Raw genomic sequence first — 22,264 nt, 5'->3', positions numbered from 1 at the left:
TGCCAAAAGCAGTAGCAATGTGAAATATCATAAATAAGAAGCCCAAATACTTTAAGTGAATGTTTCGAAGGTAAGGACTACAAATGGCATAATAATGACCACTCATAGGTAAGAATTCATCAATTTATATTTAATTGTTTCTAGGAATCATGAAACTCATTATACAAATAAGTTCATTTGAACCAATATATAGTGTCTCCTCTTCCATTTTAATTGATCAATTAATTCAATCATCTGCTAGTTTGACAATCTTCTTACCAATGTTGGCACCATGAAAGAGTCCAAGAAAAGCATTTGGAATGCTCTCCAAACCAACTGAGATGTCTTCGAGTGTCTTAAGACTATCCTTACGAAGGTGATTCACAGTGAATGAAAGAAAATCTGGATAGATATTGAAAAAGTCAGTCACCAAAAATCCTCGAATCATGATTCTCTTGTATATAATTTCGACCATGTTCAATGCAGCTGGCTTATTTGTGTTTGTGTACTCGGATATGGCCCCACAAGCCACGACTCGACCAAAGTTTTTCATGTTAGCAATTGATGCTTCTAGCATCTCACCTCCCACATTGTCAAAGTAAATGTCTATTCCATCCGGAAAGTACCTTAAATTCAACATCAAAATAATAGGATGTATGAATCAATCCCACAAAATAACAATATTATTAAGTTTTATACATTCCTAAAATAACAATATCATTAAGTCTAAATTTTTTTATATATGTATAAATTTGAAAAAAATACCACAAATATCCATAAAAAAAACTTAAAGTTTATTTGAGAGAAATGAAGTAAATTGACTTAATTGTTACTAACAAAACTTTGAATAACCAAATAATAAAAGAAATAAAAAGCATTCCTTCCATTTAATTAAACTTTTTGTCTTACTCTTTTATGGTTGATTTTAAGTTAGGCTCATCCTTGTAGTTGAATGCTTCATCAAAATCAAGTTTCTCCTTTAGCAATGCTACCTAATATAGAATAATTTTGTCAATCTCAACATTTTAGTAAGAAAAATGTTTGTTTGAAATATACAAATTGATAACTATTGAGTTACCAAGGGTTATTTAGAGTTACCTTTTCCTTACTTCCAGCACAACCAACAACATAACAGCCCAATTGTTTAGCATATTGGCCAGCAAGGTGGCCTACTGACCCAGCAGCTGCTGAGACAAACACTTTCTCACCCTTGCTAAGCTTGCCCACTTCAAATAGCCCACTATAAGCTGTCAATCCACTTGTCCCTAAACCAATTAAACAAATCCAACGAATCTATGTTACAAAATAGGGTCTATAGTTTGTCAAATGTTTAAAAATAATTCAATAAATCCAAATTCAATCAAAATATTGTCAAATATGTGTTAGGAATTCTCACTTTTTTCAAATTGATGACTCCATAAATAAAGCTTGAGGTTAAAAATATTTTGATCGAATTCAAATACAAGAAAACATCTTTAACCGGACATAACACAACATCAAAAATATATTTCTTAAAATAGAGAGTTAATCACAAAGAATACCTAACTTCTATAATAAAATATTTATTATTTAAAGAATTAAAACACCTTTGACACTCAATTATTTTTTTTAACTCAAAAAAAGAAAAAATATAAATATAAATAACTTAAATTTAAAAAAATATCTTGTTAGAGTAATAAAATTTTATGCTGGTAAAGATTATAATATTAAAAAACATATCTCTTAAAAATAATGATAACCTAATTAATATACACATGATATATTAATTTTATTTTCAATAACAAAATTTTCTTTAAATCATAATTAACATGAAAAATGGATTTAGAGTAATGAAAAATTACCAAAAGCTCCAATATGATATGACAATGGAAACCCCATAGCCATGGGGTCAAGTTTCCTCAACATGTATTGATCTCCTTTTATCACAGTATACTCTCCCCAACAAACCATTCCCACAACCAAGTCATCCTTTTCAAACTCAGCATTCTCAGAAGCCACAACTTTGGCCACCCCATGAGCACTAATAACCTGTCCAATAAATATATTTAACTATGTATTTGTACATGTGCCAATTAATGTTTAAATATGTATATATATATATATGTCTAATTGAGTAGCAAAATATTTGTACAAATTAAGAATATATTTATATAAAAAAAATTATATTATATGGTACTTTAAAAGTTATTTAAAATGAGTAAAATTTTCACAGTATGTAATAATAAGAATAAAGAATTGGTAACCTTTACATCACTAAAGGACTAAAAGCCTAAAGAATATAAATTTTATTTTCAATCTTTTTCTTTATTAATGTAAAATCCTTTATTGGCATATTTGACAATACTAACAAAATTAATTAAAGGAGAAATTTCGAAAATGGGTAGTTTCCTGTTTTGTTGAAATGTGTCTTTTTATAATCAGATTATTATATATATATATGTTAATAAAATAAATATATAATTTCCTATAAAAGAATATCTTTTCTTGAAATGGAAATTATTTGTATTTATTTTTATTTTTGATATGATTTATTTGTCCAGAAATCGCGTACAGCTTGCAGAGATAAAGATTATATTGTTTCCTTATTTATTTAGGGAAACTGGGTTTAAAATCTGTCCAGGTTTAATGAATCTGTTTGAACGGATTGCCAGTCTGTTTGAACAGATTCTGACTTTCCTATTTTGGAAGATTGTCCATTTATTGGCTTATTGGTTTCTGATTTGTTTTCCACGACCTAAAGGGATTCTAAAAAGTATATAATCATCCTTAGGTCGCTGGTTTTTTTATTATCTCTCTTGGTGTATTATTTTCCAAATATTTTTCAAGTTTTAGAGAAACTTTTTATTATGTGAAGAACTTGAGTCCAACAAGTTCTTAGTGGTTTATTACAGTGTACTTCTGTATTTTTTTCTTTGTGTTAATTGTGCAGGTTGAACACACTTGGACATTGTTCATCAAGCTTCGGGAGAAGTCTTGTTCGTGAGTCACTTTTCGGGAGGAAAAGTGCAAGTGTTATGATTTGAAGGGAGTTCAAGATCTTAGCACTTCAGAAATTTGATTAGGAGTTTAGATTACAACAGTTGCAAAAAATTCAAGAGGGAGTCTTTATTTGTATAAGTCAATTTGGTTTTGTAATCGTTTAGATATTCTTCTAATAAATTTCATTCTCTGGGCGTGGCCCCGTGGACTAGTAGCAATCTGCAAAGATTGCTGATACCACGTATAATTCCGTGTGTTCTTTACCTTATGTTCGTTTTTATCTTCTGGTGATAAACTGTTTAAACATATCTGGTTTCTGTTCAAATAGTCTCTGTGTCTGTTTAAACATTTCTGTAACAGTTCAACAATTAATTATTTAATTTGAGTAATTAAGTTGGTAATCATAAAAAACGGAATTTCAATTGGTATTAGAGCGGTTCACTAAACTCTTAGTGAGATATTGTGGTTATTTTCCGTTTGATTTGTTTTGTGTGAAATGTCCTTCTTTGCAGAAGGTAGTTCGGTGTCTCGACCTCCATTACTAAATGACTCAAACTATCCATATTGGAAAGTTAGGATGAGAGCTTTCATAAAAACTCAAGATGAGAAAGCATGGAGAGAAATTTTGTCTGGATGGTCACCTCCTACTGAAAAAGGTGATGATGGAAGCACAATTGTAAAATCTGAACTTATTTGGGATACAGAAGAAGAAAAATTATCTAGTTATAATAATAAAGCTCTTCACGCCATATTTAATGGTGTTGGAGAAAGTTTTATAAAACTTGTTTCCACATGTGTCTCGGCTAAAGATGCTTGGACAATTCTTCAAACTCAGTTTGAAGGAACTGTAGATGTTAAAAGGTCTAGATTTATTATTTTACAAACTAGGTTTGATGACCTTAGAATGTCTGATTCTGAAACACTATCTGAATTTTATGAGAGATTATCTGATATTTCTAATGAGTATTTTGCACTTGGTAAGAAACTTGATGATTCTGTTCTTGTTAAAAAAAATTGTTCGAAATCTTCCTGACAGGTTCAATGTTAAGCTCATTGCTATGGAAGAGGCAAAAAACTTCAGTACTATGAAGGTAGAAGAATTGATGGGGTCACTTCGTACCTTTGAGTTAAATCAAAAGATTCGTCAAAAAGACAAGCCAAATACTTCCAAAGAAAAAGCGAAAACCATAGCTTTCAAGAGCACTGAAAAAGAAGTGTCAGATGATGAAGATGGTGATAATGAAATGGCAATGCTTGCAGAGAATTTTTGAAAATATATGAATAAGATTGGAAACAAGAAATTCAATGGCAAGATGACTAAAGGTAATCCTTCTTCTCTTAAACCTTTTCAAACTAATAAAAAGGGTATTCAGTGCAGGGAATGTGAGGGTTTTGGTCACATCTAGTCTGAATGTGCAAACACCTTGAAAAAGAACAAAAAAGGTATGATTGCTACTTGGAGTGATAATGACTCTGAAAGTAGTGAAGATGAGGAAGGTAATGTCGCTGTCACTTCTATTTTGCCCGTTTCTAAATCTGAAAATGAGAAAATTGTTTGCTTAAATAATGTTTCAAAAGATGAAGAAAATACTGATAGTGATGAATCTGAATATAATGATGAGTCTTTGAGTGAATCTTACAAGAAGATGTATGGTTCATGGGTGAAAGTGTGTTCTGAGAATCAGTCATCGGTAAGCAAAAATAAAGATTTATCCTCTGAAATCAAACAACTTACTGACTTAAATGAAAATTTTGAAAAAGAAATAATTTCAAAAAATGTTGAAATAAATAAGTTGTCTAAATATTTGGATACTCTTGAGAAAAATGTTAGAATGCTTAACCCCAGTTCTACTGTTTTTGAGAAAATTCAGAATGCAGGTCAAAGAAGTCACGTGGGACTTGGTGCTTCAAGTTCTCAAAAATCAAAGAAAATTGTCTTTATCTCAGCTGGGATGCTCTCGTCTGATGTTCCTGTGACATCTTCACTGAAATCTGTTGCATCCAGTTCTCGGATTGTTCCAACAGAATGGACACAGTCAGCAGGAAAATCCAATGGAAAATTGGAAAAATTCATTCCAATCTGTCATTTTTGTGGTAGGAAGGGTCATATTCGTCCTAAGTGTTTTACTCTTATGAATTTTGCCAAAAATGAATATTTTGAAAAATTCAATTATTTTGATAATTTCAAAATAGTAAAAAAGGAAAATGTTCAATCAAAGAAAATATGGATAAAAAAGAATAATTGTTTTACTGGTTTTACTAGTGAATATGATAGATCTGCTTCTTCATATTTTTGGTATTTTGATAGTGGTTGTTCAAGACATATGACAGGTGACAAGTCTATTCTTACAGACATAAAACCTATGCATTGTGGGTCTGTTACTTTTGGCAATGGAATTGAGGGTAATGTTCTTGGAATGGGTACTCTTAACTTTGAAGGGTTGCCTAGAATCAAAAGAGTGTTACTTGTGGAAGGACTTAAAGCTAATCTTCTAAGCATAAGTCAAATTTGTGATCAAGGTTATACTGTTAACTTTGATAAAGAGAATTGTTTTGTTTTAAACAAAGATGGTGAGAATGTTCTTGAAGGTTATAGATCTAATGACAATTGCTACACTCTTCTGCCATCTATTATGTGTCAATCTGTTGTGAGTAATAACACTGATGTGTGGCATGCTAAACTTGGTCACATAAATTTTAAAACTTTGAAAAAATTGTCACATACAGGGAGTGTTCATGATTTACCTAAGCTAGGTAAAGAATCTGATGGTAAGTGCAAACTTGGTAAGCAATTAAAAATTACACATAAAAGTGTTTCTGACATAAACACTTCGAAAGTTTTAGAATTGCTTCACATGGATCTTATGGGTCCAATTCAAATTGAGAGTTTAAATGGGAAAATGTATATTTTTGTGTGTATGGATGATTTTTCTAGATATACTTGGGTGGATTTCTTGAAAGAAAAATCTAACACTTTTGATGCCTTTAAAACTCTTTGCTTGAAATTAAAAGTTGAAAAAGATTGCAACATTGGAAAAATTGTTCGTATAAGAAGTGATCATGGTAAAGAATTTGAGAATTCTATCTATGATAATTTTTGTAAGTCTGTAGGTATCTCTCATGAGTTTTCAGCTCCCAAAACTCCACAACAGAATGGAGTTGTAGAAAGGAAAAACTGCATTCTTCAAGAAATGGCTAGAGTGATATTAAATAGCAAAAAATTGACCAAACGGTTATGGGCAGAAGCAATTAACATTGCTTGCTATATCATAAATCGTGCTTTTCTCCGTCCAGGTACATCTAAAACATCTTATGAAATTTGGAAAGGTAAGAAACCAAGTTTGGCTTACTTTCATGTTTTTGGATGTGTTTGTTACATTTTGAGAGATAGAGAAAATCTTGGTAAATTTGATGCTAAGAGTGATGAAGGTGTTTTTATTGGATACTCCACTAACAATAGGGCGTATTGTGTGTATAACATGAGAACCCAAACTGTAATGGAGTTGGCTAACGTTGTTATTGATGATGCCAGGGATTTTTCTGAGTTTTCTACTGAGGAAGAAATTGATAGGTTTATTGATGAACCTACTGAAAAACACAAAGAAGCTTCTATCAGTGATACTACTGTTGCAACGCATGGTCCATCTGTTCCAACAGAGCACGAATCCGATGAAACAGATTCTGAACAGACAGAAAAGAAATTTCCAGATATTATTTCGGATGAAGTCCAAAAGGAGCCATGAACCAGAGTTAAATTAAATCATCCAGCAGATTTAATACTTGGAAATCCAAAAGACAGTATGGTGACAAGAAGAATGTTTAGTAATGTTGTTCAATTTGTTTGTTTCTTATCTTTAATTGAGCCTAAGAATGTGAAAGAAACTTTAACTGATGAAAATTGGATTAAAGCTATGCAGGAGGAATTGGAACAATTTTTTAGAAACAAAGTGTGGATCCTTGTGCCAAGACCGTTGCATACAAATATTATTGGCACAAAATGGATTTTCAAGAATAAATCTGATGAATTTGGTACAATTGTGCGAAATAGAGCAAGATTAGTGGCACAAGGATACACACAAGTGGAAGGAATAGACTTTGATGAAACATTTGTACCTGTTGCAAGACTTGAATCAATTAGATTATTATTGTCTATTGCTTGCTTGATTGGTTTCAGGTTGTTCCAAATGGATGTCAAATCCGCATTTCTCAATGGGATCTTGAATGAAGAGGTATATGTTGAACAACCCAAAGGGTTTGAAGATCCCCATGCACCTGATCATGTTTACAAATTGGAGAAAACTCTTTATGGGTTGAAGCAAGCCCCTCGGGCTTGGTATGAGAGACTCTCTCAATTTCTTGTTTCTCATGGATACAAAAGGGGTGGAGTAGATAAAACTTTATTTATCAAAAATATTAAATTTAACATAATTTTTGCTCAGATTTATGTTGATGATATTGTATTTGGTTCTACTTCTGACAATGAGGTGCAGGTATTTGTGAAACAAATGAAAGAGGAATTTGAAATGAGCATGGTGGGAGAATTGACCTATTTCTTAGGTTTGCAAGTCAAGCAGTTAGATGAAAGCACATTTATTTCTCAAAGCAAATATGCTAAGAACTTGGTGAAAAAGTTTGGACTTGAAAGTTCAAAGATTGCTAAAACTCCAATGGGAACGACTGTGAAGCTATCCAAAGATGAAAGTGGTGTTAAAGTTGATCCTACATTGTATAGGAGCATGATTGGTAGTCTTCTTTATCTCACTGCTAGTCGATCTGATTTGAGTTATATTGTTGGTGTGTGTGCCAGGTACCAAGGAAATCTCATGGAGTCTCATGTTACAGCTGTCAAAAGATTCATTCGATATGTTCATGGGACTGCTGATTATGGTATTTGTTATTCAAAAGAAACTAACCCTAATCTAGTGTGTTTCAGTGATGCTGATTGGGCAGGTAACACTGATGACAGAAAAAAGCACTAGTGGAGAATGTTTCTTCTTGGGAAATAATCTAGTCTATTGGCACAGCAAGAAGCAGAATTCTATTTCTCTCTCAACAGCTGAGGCCGAATACATTGCAGCAGGAAGTTATTGTGCACAACTTTTGTGGATGAAGCAAATGATGATGGATTATGGGTTTGATCTTGACATTTTAACTATTTTTTGTGATAATACAAGTACAATTAATATTTCAAAAAATCATGTGCAACATTCCCGTACTAAACATATTGATATTCGTCATCATTTTATAAGAGAATTAGTTGAAAATAAAGTTCTTGTCTTGGAATATATTGAAACACATAAACAGATTGCTGATATTTTCACTAAAGCTCTTGATTCGGTTCGCTTTGATTTCCTCCGAAAATCTTTGGGGGTTTGTTCCCTTTAAATTTCCTTGTTTTTGTGTTGTCCTCTTGATCAAATGTGTGTTATTTAAGGTTAAGAAAATTGTCAATCAATTTGAAAATTTTGTTGTGTATCAAGCTGGATAATCTGACTTGTGTTAATGAGCCTTTCGTTGTATATTCTTGAGAGAAATTTAATCAATTCCTCCTAGGCATATTCGAGTAAATTAATCAATGTTTAATGTTTGAGCTTCCTTTTATGTAGCATTGTTTGAAGCTCCTGTGCAAGAATAGAGCTACCTACATCAGTGTGTGAAAGCCGTCTTTTGAGTAAGTTGGAACTTTGTAATTTGGAGTTATAAAGAGGATATGCTACCATAGAAAAGAGCTACCACTGGTGTAGTGTGACAACATCTTCATGGGTTACAATTATTTACAATTTCGAAAAAGACTTATTTGTCATTGGGCAATGTTCCCTTGCATACACTGTCACACACTTATGCTTGAAACTATGCAAGAAAAATTGTACACAGTTTATAATATAAAAAAAAAATGTGTGTAAGACTCATACATGTTGATTGATTCACTTAAGAATATGTGCTTGTGACTGAATTGTGCTTTATTTCTCTTGAATATTCTTTCTAATTTTTCATTTTCACAAGTGTTCTTATCCATGGTATACACTAACACTTATTTTCAGTTGCTTGATTTTATTCTTATTAGGATGACTCACAATTGATCAAAGCTGAAATTTTTGGTTGAGGTTATTTTTGGGCATTTTATTATATAAAATAAAAATAATAAAAAATAATAATAAAAAAATTTTGATTGACAAGGAAATTCATGGTGGACCGAATCTTTGTGGTAATTATGTGAAATTATGCATTTATTTTGTGTGATTTAATATATTCTTTGTCTCCAAGGAATTTATTTTGTCTTATTTCTTAATTTGGAATACCATGATTTATATCTTTATTGTTTAGTACCTTGTTTAGAATTGTTTTTTAAAAGAAAAAAAAAAGGAAAAGGTCAATAGGCAGATTGTGTGGGGTTCATTTTTTCTAGTTATTTTTTTTTTGGATTGGGATTTTATAAATATTATATTTTCCTTTATAAAATAAAATAAAAAAAAGGGTAAGTTGTATGTAGATCGTGTGTATTAAAAAGGTTGTTTCCTTTTATTGTTTAATTAAGACAATTTTTTTTTTTACAAAAAAAAAGGGAAACCTCTTATTGCTGTGGGCGTCCAAATTGGGTAAGTGTTGTCTTTAAAAAAGCTTGTCATTACCCTTTTTCTTCTCAACCATGATCTCTCTAAGTCACCTCTTCTTCTTCTAATTTTTTTTCCCTCATCTTTCTGTAAAGTGTTTACTGTTTTTCAGAGAAGGAACAATGGTGAGAACTCGTGGAGCTTCCTCTAAGAAGACCCCTGCTTCTCAATCTAGAAAGGTGCCATCTCCTTCGCCTCCTCCATCTGTGTCAACGGCGCCTCCATCTGTTCCAGCAGCTGCCACATCTGTTGGGAAAACTTGCAAATCCAAGGCACGCAAGAAGGTGTTCTCCCTCTCTAATGAACCCCCGATGGTGTTTCCAGATATCTCAGCTGACATTGTCGATGTTGCACCACCATCTGAAGTGGTGGTGCTCTCTCGAGCCAAGGACCCACCTCCTCTTCCGATTGATTCGTCTCTGGCGGCTAGGGCAAAATCAAAATTTGTTTCATCGTCTTCCAAAGCAGCTGCTGCTGGGTTTTTCAAATTGCCCTTGAAGCCGAGCCAGTCCAAGAAAAATTATGTGGCTCCCAAAAGGAAATTGGGATTGGACACGTCTTTTTCTCCCTCGACTGCTGCCAAGAAACGATTGAAGGCTCATCCCCCTTCACTTTCTTCCTCCGAATCCGACCCTGAGGAAGGCAAGTCTGAATCTGAAGCAACCCGTGATACCACCTTATCTGATGAAACAGTTCCTGACAATGCAGAATCAGAGGCTGAGTCTGATGAGCCAAAACAAGAAGACATTGTCCCTTCTGAACAAGAATCCGAATCTGACTCAGAGCCAATTGCATCTCCTTTGTCATCCAAGGCTAAAGGGAAGAGACCTATTTCTGATCCTACACCTTCTTCAAAACGTTCAGGTGTTAATTTCAAACCTTATTCTTCCACTTTTTGCTATAATGATAATGCTCGTGATATGGTTCTATATGCTCAAAGGAATTTATCATTGAGAGAAATTATGTCTTGAGTGATCATCGGCCTTTTGGTGTGCTAACAATGCTTCAAGATCGATAATGGACAGGTTCTTTAGTTAAGTTTACTGGTTTTGTGGATATAATAGTCAAGGAATTCTATGCCAATATTACTAATGAAATTATTGAACCTAAATCTCCTCTATTTAATAAAGTGTTTGTTAGGGGCCATTGGTTCTCTTTTTCCCCTCAAGACATTGCCCATGCTTTGCATCTTCCTCTTGATGTTGAGGATGATGATGATCTTGCCTCTCTTGACAAGGATACGGTTATCACTGAATTAGTAGGGGAAAAAAATGGTATGGCCATCTAATACAGTCATCTCGGTCTCTAATCTCACCTACACTTATGCTGTCCTCCATAAGTTTGCCACAACGAATTGGAAGCCAACTTCTCACACCGCAACTATCTCTTTTGACATGGCTTCATTTTTGTACAAGGTGGGGACCGGTCTTGGTATAAATTTGGCTATGGTTATTCATGATCAAATCATTGGGTTTCAAAAAGGTAATAGGAAAAAATTGAATCTTCCTTTTCCTCAAGTTATTTATAAAGTATTGAGTATGCAGAAAAAAAGATCTCCAATGTGACCAAGAAGACTTGGTGGCTCCCACTACTGCGGCTTCTTACAAGGCCTCTGCTCCTCCTACTGAAGCCACTGATGCTCCATCAACCAAGAAAGTCAAGCCCCAATCTCTGAAGTTTGTCTTGAATGAAATTCCTCATGCGTCCTCCTCTGTTGCCACAGATTCAGGACTTGTTGCAACAAACCTGTTTGTTTGTTGTTTTGTTTAACTCTGGACCTTCTTATTTTGAGGGGGAGTTAAGTCTAGTTTCTTTAAATGTTTGTTAAAAGTTAATGCATGTTTGCAGGGGGAGTTCTTTCTCTTTACTTGTCACTAACATTTGTGTTGCAGGTTTTTGAATTAATTTTGTCTATCAAATTTCCAAAGGGGGAGATTGTAAAATCCTTTATTGGCATATTTGACAATATTGACAAAATTAATTAAAAGAGAAATTTCGAAAATGGGTAGTTTCCTGTTTTGTTGAAATGTGTCTTTTTATAATCAGATTATTATATATATGTTAATAAAATAAATATATAATTTCCTATAAAAGAATATCTTTTCTTGAAATGGAAATTATTGGTATTTATATTTATTTTTTATATGATTTATTTGTCCAGAAATCGCGTACAGCTTGCAGAGATAAATAATATATTGTTTCCTTATTTATTTAGGGAAACTGGGTTTAAAATCTGTCTAGGTTCAATGAATCTGTTTGAACGGATTGCCAGTCTGTTTGAACAGATTCAGACTTTCCTGTTTTGGAAGATTTTCCATTTAGTGGCTGATTGGTTTCTGATTTGTTTTCCACGTCCTAAAGGGATTTCAAAAAGTATATAATCATCCTTAGGTCGCTGGTTTTTTTATTATCTCTCTTGGTGTATTATTTTCCAAATATTTTTCAAGTTTTAGAGAGATTTTTTATTATGTGAAGAACTTGAGTCCAACAAGTTCTTAGTGGTTTATTACAGTGTACTTCTGTATTGTTTTCTTTGTGTTAATTGTGCAGGTTGAACACACTTGGACATTGTTCATCAAGCTTCGGGAGATGTAATGCCCCAAATTTCCTAATAAGGTTTAGGACCTTGATTAGGAGGCCGGGAGGGCCATAATTGATTTATTAGAGTATTTAATGATTATATGCATATCTACGTGAATTATATTATTATATGATGGTAAATGCGTGCATATGAGAGAATTTATTATTGTGAGGGTATTTTGGTAATTTGGCCACTGTGGGCGTAAGTGTATATTTTGGGTGCATGATTGTGATTAACTAATATAGCCACATTATAAGGTGGATTGGTTCGAGCTATCGGCATGAGACGATCATGAGATGTAAGTGTTCGGTCTAGTCATAACGGGCTTGAGTTCGGGGCTCGGGGTGAGTCTCGGGGTGAATTTTATGATTAGAGCATTACCGGGAATTAAAGGGTAATGGGATATGATTTATTGGTATTTGGGAATATTGAGAATAGCGAGAGTTGGAGGGTGTTAAGTGTGATTAATGAAATAGGTGCGAAAGGACGGTTTTGCCCTTGGTGGCTGTTAAGGTTTTGTTTAGACCTAAGGGTATTTAGGTCTTTTTACCCTAAGAGATATATATCAGCCATTAAGGCTAAGGAAGAGTATCAAAAACAGAGTTTTCTATCCCTTCTCTCCCGATGGATTCTCTTCCTCTTTTCTCTTTGGATTTTCAAGCTTAGTTTGAGGAATTAAGCCAAGGAACCAAGCTTAGCCAAGCTAGGGTTGTGCTCCACCATTGAAGAGGGTGTGTTGCTAAGATTGAGGTGAGTTTCTAGCCACTAGAACTCTTGGTTTTGCTCTGTTTTTCTATGTTAAGTTTCTGCTGGTTTTTGAGTTGGAAACTTGGGAATTGGTTGGAGTTTTGGCTCGGGTTCTTGGGGTTGTGGTCCTTAGGACATGTGGGGATGGTTTTTGGGTTCATTTGGCACCAAAAATGGGATTTGGAATCATTAGAATCGAGTTAGAATTGAGGAAATCGAAGAAGGAAGTTTCAGGGGTGGTGCTGTCTTGGGGTAGCGCTACAGCGCCCATCAGAGGGCGCTATAGCTACACAGGGTTTCAGCAGGGCGGTTGTGGTTCTGTCTTGAGCGCTGGGGCGCTAGAAGGGCAGCGCTGTAGCGCTACCCTGTTTCCTCATAACCCTGTTTTGGGTGTTTTAAAGGGCTTTTGGCTTGGGGTTTCAATTCTTAAGGCCCGGGATCGAATCTACTCACCGTATGGGCATGTTTCGAGGTCCCGAGAGTGGGGTTTAGGTTAAGACCCTATCTTTGGTGATTTTCATTAATTGGAGATTTTATTTGGTTATGACTAGGTGACCGCTAAAGGACTAAAGTTGATCGTTCTCAAGGGTCGTTCTTAGATTGGTTCTAGCTCGGATTTGAGGTAAGAAAACTGCACCCTGTGTATATGAGACATGCATGGTTATTATTGGTGCATGCCGGTTGATTAATATGTATAACATGCATGGTTATTATGATGCATGTTGGTTGATTATTATGCGTGACATGCATGGCTGTTATTGGTGCATGTTGGATTGTTGGATATATTGCATGTGGTGCATGAGAAACCTGTGATTAGGACATGCTTTATATACTGAGTGTTATGTTGTTCAGAGCTTGAGCCTCTGTGTTTATGCATGGCCCTAATATCACTAATACCTGCTTAGTAAGCATGCTAAAACCTTGTCATGGATATTGGTTATGTGATATATGCTTGGTGGCATGGCTTACCTGTGTATGGTGCTGACTTATTAGTCAGAATCGACAATGGTGTCAGATCCGTCTGTGAAGCTGTGACTTATCAGTTAAGTTCACCACGGGCTGTGCACTGGTCGCGTTTTACCGACCCCAAGGGTCAGAAGTGGCAGTGCGTTGTGAACGCCGGGCCGATTAAAGATTGGATCTAATCGAGGTTGGCATTGAATGACTCATATGGGGTATTAATGCTAGACCGACCGGAAGGTCAATGAGAACTATAAGCGCTTGCCTGGTCTACGACCAGATGACTATAGCCAAGGTATATGACCCCGGTGACCGTTTGTCACATGGCTAAGGGACGTTGTCCATAGTTTCGACTCTAGAGTCGTGAGGAAGGTTATGTTGGTGACTAATCACCATGCACCTATCCTAACCAATCTTATGAAAGAAACACTTATCAGTTGAGCCACGGTGACCCTATCGTCACGTGGCTAGAGGGAGCGATGCTCATTATTGTGACTTTTGGCTATTGTCACCTATCTGGATGGACCATTGGTTCCAAATGGTTACTATGGTTATAGTTGATATTATATCATGCTATATTGTGTTTTCTTGCTGGGCTTCGGCTCACGGGTGCTACGTGGTGCAGGTAAAGGCAAGAGGAAGCTGGACCACCCTTGAGTTGGAGAGCTTAGGTGATGACGTGTACATATGCAGCTGCTCGTCCGCCACGGCCGAGGTTTAAAGTGGAACTAGGGTTGAACCCTGTTTTGCCGCTTAGAACGGCCGGTTGTAAATACTTTCTGTAATAAACTTTGAAATTATATTTTCGGGATCCCAATGTATATATTAAACGTTCTAGTGAAACGTTACATCTTAACCAAAGTTTTTAGTCCCTAAACCGCTAATCATACTTAGTTCACGATTTTGGCCAAATGACTCGATTAGCGAGTTAGCACTGTTTACAAGGCACACCATAACGGTCCCTGGAGTTTGGGGCGTTACAGGAGAAGTCTTGTTCATGAGTCACTTTTCGGGAGGAAAAGTGCAAGTGTTATGATTTGAAGGGAGTTCAAGATCTTAGCACTTCAGAAATTTGATTAGGAGTTTAGATTACAACAGTTGCGAAAAATTCAAGAGGGAGTCTTTATTTGTATAAGTCAATTTGGTTTTGTAATCGTTTAGATATTCTTCTAATAAATTTCATTCTCTGGGCGTGGCCCCGTGGACTAGTAGCAATCTGCAAAGATTGCTGATACCACGTATAATTCCGTGTGTTCTTTACCTTATGTTCGTTTTTATCTTCTGGTGATAAACTGTTTAAACATATATGGTTTCTGTTTAAATAGTCTCTGTGTCTGTTTAAACATTTTTGTAACAGTTCAACAATTAATTATTTAATTTGAATAATTAAGTTGGTAATCATAAAAAATGGAATTTCAATTAAGAACTCAAAATTGGAAAAGCCTGAGCTCCTCCTTCTCTCTGCCATGGCGCGGCGACGTAAGGTGGTGCAGAAGCTTGCTCAGGCAGATTCACGACAAGAGCTCCCTTCATCCACAGATATTCCGTCAGTCGTACCATCGGCTGAGTTGGTGTGCCAGAAAATAGCAGATGTGATCTTGCCCTAAGAGGTTCCTGAGATTCCAGATAAGGAGGAGTCTGTTCCCTCTCTGATTGTCCTGTCATCGCCAAAGATTAGGTTCGCTTCGTGGGCGGAAGAGGTAGAGACTCAAAAGTTTCAAGAAGCTGTGAAGGCTACCTGGTCATGTTTCAAGGATTCGCTTCCTCTTCAGGGGCGTACAAAGCTCGAATTTAAAGAACCTGTTCAGAAGGATGGGCAAAAGATTGCTCAGCTGGACATTGAGGAAATAGAAGTTGAAGCTTCATACTGGAAATCGGCATTGATCTGTGTATTCATTGGTGCAAACCCACCATTACCTGTGTTTGAAGGTTTTATCAACCGGATTTGGGGGAAACTTGGGATTGACCGAGTGGCAAGGATGAATTCAGGATTTACGATGGTTAAATTCAGAGATGAGGCTACTTGTGACTTGGTTCCAGAATCAGGGGTAGTTCATTTTGATAGAAAGCCTGTTATCTTAAGGCCTTGGACAACTGATATTGATTCTCTGAAATCGATCAAATCAGTACCAGTTTGGATCCGTCTTCCTGATCTCAGTTTACAATACTGGGGCACCAACTGTTTAAGTGCATTGGTTAGTACTATTGGGAAGCCAATAATGATAGACAAGATCACTAAAGATAGGTCGATGATTAAGTTTGCTCGGATTCTAGTTTATATGGAAATATCAGATTATCTTCCTAAATTCATTAGTTACATCAATGAGAGAGGCCAAGTAATGGACCAACTGATTGACTATGAGTGGCTGCCTACAAAATGCTCTAAATGCAAAAAAATAGGGCATACAACTTCTTCTTGCAAATTTGCGGAAGGTATGGTTTGGAGAAAGAAGGAGGTCCCAATAGCTCCTACAGATGATAGTACTACACATGAAGACTCTAGCAGTCATCTTAAACAAGGACAGGATAGCTCACCTCCGATTTCAACTGCAAAGGAATCGAAATCCCAGCTTGAGGTTCTTCCCAAGGAGCAAGGATAGGCCACACCGAAAAAACCAGGTACTATGAAGTCGAAATCCCTTGTAACTGGTCAGAATACAAAAAATGCATTCAGTGTTCTCCAAGAACAGAAGCAATATCTTAATGACCCTTCATTATTATTGAACTTGAATGGACAATTTCAATATAATGAGCTGGAATGTTAGAGGTTTAAACAAGAGGAATAAGCAGTTATCTATTGTTGATATATGCAAGATAAATAAGATAGGCATTGGGGCTCTTTTAGAAACCAAAATAAAAGGCGATCGAGTAAAGGATGTTATGAACTCTAGTTTTATGGGATGGGATTTTTACAGTAGTCGGAGCTTGGAAGGTAGAATCCTTCTAATTTGGAAGGCCAGCTGGGTCAAATTAGAAGTTTTGAATGATCATGCTCAATTTATTCATTGTAAAGTTCAGATTTGGGCAACAGGCCAGTCATTTTGTTTAATTGTGGTTTATGGCTCTAATCAGTTGGAGAATAGGAGAGCTCTTTGGTCTGAGATTTCTGGTGTTTCCTTCCCTGTCAAATCGTGGTTAATAATAGGAGATTTCAATTCTGTTTTTGATTCAGCAGACCGAATGGGGGGTAAGGCTATATCTCCCAAAGAACTTGAGGATGCTCGAAAATGGCTTGATCTCGGTATCGTGGAAGAAATGAAGCTTCTGGGTTCTTATTATACTTGGTCGAATAGTCAAGATGGGAATAATCACATTTTTGCCAACTTAGACAGAGTGTTTATTAATGAGGATTGGCTTGATACTTTCCCTATTGTCAATGCCATAGCTAATTGGGAGGTTGTATCTGATCACTGTGCTATAGTTTATGAAGCATATTTCTGTCCAAAAGAATGGTTTACATCCTTTCCGTTTCTTCAACATGTGGACTAGTCATCCGAAATTCAAGTCTACTGTTTTGTCTAGCTGGAATAAACCTTTAGTTTCGGAGGGTTGTGGTTTACAGCAGGTCTCGAGGAAATTGCATCGGCTTAAATTTGTTTTGAAGAGGTTCAATTGGAGGATTGTTGGTGACATAGTCAAGAATTATGAGGAAAGTAAGCTGATGTACCAGCAAGCTAAAGTTAACCTGTTCACTGATCCGAATAATCAGATTCTGAGTGAAATTGAGAGAGCTTCTCACCTGGAGTTCAAAAACCATGAGGTAGCTTATGCTAGTTATTTGTATCAGAAGAGTAAAATTGATTGGCTCCGCTTTGGTGATGAAAACTCAGCCATGTTTTATGCCAGTATGAAGAAAAGGAAAGCTACTAACAGAATTGTGTCTTTTGTTGATGAAAATGGCAGAGTTGAAGTGGATTATCCAAAGGTAATTAGTCATTTTACTCAACACTTTCAGTCATTCTTAGGCGGATCTAGTGTAGCTTCTGGTCTTATTGAGCCCTCAGTTGTGCATTCAGGTCCTATCCTTAGCCTTGATGACCAAATTGTCCTTATTAAACCGTTCACTTACCAAGAAGTCAAAACAGCCATGTTTAGTATTAAGGCAGTTAAGAGCCCTGGTCCAGACGGATTTGGTGCTGGTTTTTACAAGAGTCTATGGTATGTCATAGGAAAAAAGGTGGCTACATCAGTGATTGAATTCTTTGATAGAGGATGCATTCCGATGGCTTTGAACAATACAATATTAGCTCTTATTCCTAAAGTCAGCCAACCTTCATATGCCTCAGAATATCGACCAATAGCTTGCTGCAATACCCTTTACAAATGCATTTCTAAAATGCTTTGTAACAGGTTGATTCCTATCCTTCCCAAGTTGATTAATCAAAATCAAGGAGCTTTCGTTAAGAATAGATCTATTGCTCATAATGTTCTTATTCTTCAAGACCTTCTTAAAGGCTATAATCGGAAACGAGTTTCTCCTCGGTGCTTAATGAAGATAGATCTCAGCAAAGCCTATGATTCTATTGATTGGGATTTTCTTGAGAACCTGCTGAATGCTTACAAGTTCCCTGGCAGATTCATTAAATGGATTATGGTTTGTTTGAGAGGCTCTTCATATTGCATTCTTATGAATGGTCAACTCCATGGTAATTTTAAGGGTGGTAAGGGGTTGCGTCAAGGTGACCCCATTTCCCCCCTTCTCTTTGTTCTTGTTATGGAATACCTCACGCGAGCTCTACATGGGGCTGCTAAAGACAAGAATTTCAGATTTCATCTGCTTTGTAAGACTTTGACCATAACTAACCTTTGCTTTGCGGAAGATTTGCTTCTAGTGTGTAAAGCCTATGATAGTTCTATTCAGATCATGCATCAGATTTTTAGGTCCTTTTCAGCAGCTTCTGGTCTGAGTATTAATCATACTAAGTCTCGCATTTACTTTGGGGGTATATCTATCGCTGAGAAGGAGAAACTTCTGAGTCTTACCAATATGACTGAAGGGAAGTTTCCTTTAGTGTATCTTGGTATGCCTTTGAGCCTACAAAATGGAAAGCTATGGATTGTGACCTCATAAGTTCGAAAATTAGGCAAAGATTACATGGTTGGGGCAGCCGTAACTCGTCTTATGCTGGGTGTGTGCAACTTATTCAGTCTGTTTTATTGGGGATAAGGAATTTTTGGATGAGAATTTTTCTTCTTCCTCATAAAGTAATCAAAGAAATTGACTGTCTTTGTAGAATCTTCTTATGGGGTGGTAATGGCACTAGAAGTAAACTTCACCTTGCTTCTTGGGACCATGTTTGCAGACCTAAGTCCTATGGTGGTTTAGATTTTAAAGAGGGAGTTCTCTGGAATAAAATTAATCTAGCTAGATTCATTTGGGCTATCACTTCAAAACAAGATAGTCTTTGGGTTAAATGGGTGAATTGCATCTATTTAAAAGGTGTCCGGATTTGGGATTATGTATTGCAGCAAGATGCTAGCTGGTACTGGAAAAAACTAGTTAAGACGAGCAAATTTTTGTCTGATTCGATTATGAATGCAGCTGTTTGTAAAGGGAAACTCAAGCTGAGTAAGCTGTATCTTCTGTCCATTTTTGGTTCCCCAAGCACAGGAATGAAGACAATCTGGTGCAATCTCTCAGTGCCCAAGCATAGATTCATACTTTGGCAGGCTTTTCATCAGAAGCTCCTTACCAGAGACTTACTGCATCACTGCAATATCCCTGTTCTATCTCAGTACTGCTCGGTTTGTGAATCAGATCTGGAAAGCCATGCTCACTTATTCTTTGATTGTCTGTTTTCTAAAAAAGTTCTTCAAGCGGTAGCTGACTGGCTGGGAGATCTAATTTGGCCTGGGAACTTCCATAATTGGTGTTGCTGGCTGAATGAGCCCAGAAATGATGCCTTGTCTCGGGTTGTTTCAGCCACCTTGGCTGCATCAGTGTATTACATTTGGATAAACAGAAACAAATGCTGGTTGGAGAATTGTTGTTTTTCTGTGGCTCATATTGATGTTCTTATTAAAGAATCGGTTAAAGCTAGAGTCCATAACTTTAGTATGAGAATTAAAAATCTGAACTTGAGGGAGAAATTGATGATTCATTTTTTCTCTCGCTTGTAATTGAGGGGGAGTTATCTATTCCGGCCTTTGTTTGTATCGGTTGGTTGATCAATATAATATTCCTTTTCTTGATAAAAAAGATGAAAAAAAAACTTTTAATTTTTTGAGAAGTGAAATATAAAGAAAAAATATTTCATTTTTTAAACTTTTGTTCTTTTAATTTTTTTAAACATATATTCAAATTCATATTCATAGAAACATAATTAAAAATTAAATTCTTAAAATAAATTAATAAATTATTATCCTTTTAATTAATTAATTATTAAATACTGTACTATTTAATTTTTTTAATTTAAAATATGTTTTTTCCACAAATATTTTTTTTTAAAGAACTTTCCATAAAAAAGTTTTCTTTATATATATAAAATATATAGACTAAGTATTACCTCACCGGGAGCTATGGCCATTGCATCACTTATGCTCTCCTGAGAGGAACTGTAACTCTTGAAGCGGTTTATCTGGTATGGGTCAATAGACACATACAGATTCTTCAAAACGACATCGTTTGAACCAGGCTCTGCTGATACAACAAGAGTTGAAGACTTAATCTCAAAATCTGACTCTTTTGGAGTCCCATTTATGTGACTCTTTGTTGTGACATATCTGTTGATTACTTCCATTTTTTTTTAAAACTGGAATATAAGCCTTTGTTACTGACTAAGTGTTTTATATATCTATTCTCTGTTCATCAATAACTATTTATAGATAAGAAAAAGAAGAAAAACATATCCATACGGATGCAATATAATTGAAGCTTGGCAATACAAATAGTAAACTACTGTTTTTGGTCAAAGATATTATTATTAATGGACAGAAATCATGGATAAAACATTGAACTATTCGGAGAAAAAATATAGACCACACAAATACAATAAGTCATGTTGGAAACTACTGTTTTTGATCGAAGATACTAGTGGACAGAAATCATATAGGCCACACGTTATATTATCAGAAATACACCTATTCTGAGTTTGTTTCATTCTTGATTGGGTTTGCTAGTTGTTGGGCTGTTTTGCTCTTGGGCTTGAATTTTTCCCTACATATAGGCCTTAGGTGTAGCAAAAATAACAATTTTCTTTTCCTTTTGATATTCAGATCAGTTTTATGTTTGGCCCAAGTGGCATTTTTTGTTTTTGATTTTCTTGGACCCGTTGGTCCAATATGGTATCAGAGAATTCAACAACCCATTGAAAATGTAGTGCACTAAATTTTTTATTTTTGTGTTTTATTTTATTTTGTTAAGTGTTGTGAATTATTTTATTTAATTATTTATTTGTTTAAATTAATTGTTAGAATTGTTTAGTAAAATTTTGTGAATTTAATTGTTAAATGTTATTTATTTATTTTTGAATTGTGATTAATTGAGCCTTGGTTGAATACACTAAGGTGCATAGTAGGTAGAGATACACCTTAGCATTTGAGTGTGTGCATGTTAATGGTTGCATGGTGTGCATGCAATAGTTTTCTACACATTAATTTCCTTTTATTGGTTTATTTATTTATTTTATTTAATTAAGGCATGTAAAAAAAAATAAAAAGAAAGGGAAATAAAGAGACTTGTGTTCACACAAGACAAATATTAGGAAACAAATGGTGAGAAATGATAGAGTTGTAATTTTTTTTAATTCCCGTAACCTTAGATCCAGCCTCAGTTAAACGGGTATAATTTGGGATGTGAATATCCGATTTAGACACAACTGGTACCGTTAGAAAGCTAATGAAATTATCTACATTTTTTGTGAATATTATTTTTCCTAAAACGCAACAGAAACAGGTCAAAACCCAGTCCCAAGTCTCAGCACCCTAGAGTTACGAGAATAGCATTATTTCCTCTGTTAGCCATGGACAGCCAAGGAAGACAATAGAGGAATTAGTGTGCTGTCAATTATAAAATGGATTGATTGGCTGAGAATAATTTTTTAATTGATTTATATTTTGATTTAGGGAAAATAAAGGAAAATGATAATTACATTTTCCTTAGCTAGGTTTTGATGATTTGGGGCATTTAAATGGAAAATAAGAAAGAGCTTGATGGCTCATTTGGCTTGGTGGCTGCCGTGTGCTTAGAGAGAAGGGAGAGGGAGAGCTCGTGAGTTCTAGAGAGAGAGGTGGAGAAGAAGAACGTGAAGAAGAAGAGAAGGAGAAGAAAGAAGAGGCCAATGCTAGGGATCCTAAGGTATGGGTTAAGGTTCATAGTATTATATTTTGTCTCCTCTACATCTTGATTCTAAGCAAGACAAAAATGATGGTGATGATATGTTTGGATTTTGTTGTAAGAGGATTGGAG

At 35.4% G+C, this 22,264-nt stretch overlaps 1 protein-coding gene across 1 annotated transcript; it reads right to left on the bottom strand.

Annotated features, from left to right (window-relative positions):
* Positions 1-25: 25 nt before the first annotated feature.
* LOC133803469 (2-alkenal reductase (NADP(+)-dependent)-like) lies at positions 26-20,708 on the bottom strand. The gene is made up of 5 exons (XM_062241521.1): positions 20,364-20,708; positions 1,821-2,007; positions 1,078-1,244; positions 889-971; positions 26-605 (listed from the first exon to the last, which is right to left on the bottom strand). The coding sequence occupies exons 1-5, from the start codon at positions 20,595-20,597 to the stop codon at positions 227-229; spliced, it is 1,050 nt and encodes a 349-aa protein (XP_062097505.1). The 5' UTR covers positions 20,598-20,708; the 3' UTR covers positions 26-226.
* Positions 20,709-22,264: the final 1,556 nt, after the last annotated feature.

Source organism: Humulus lupulus, chromosome X (genome assembly GCF_963169125.1).
Source record: "Humulus lupulus chromosome X, drHumLupu1.1, whole genome shotgun sequence".
Taxonomy (NCBI): domain Eukaryota; kingdom Viridiplantae; phylum Streptophyta; class Magnoliopsida; order Rosales; family Cannabaceae; genus Humulus; species Humulus lupulus.
The sequence above is the reverse complement of the archived record's forward strand: the minus strand, read 5'-3'. Positions and strand labels throughout refer to the sequence as shown.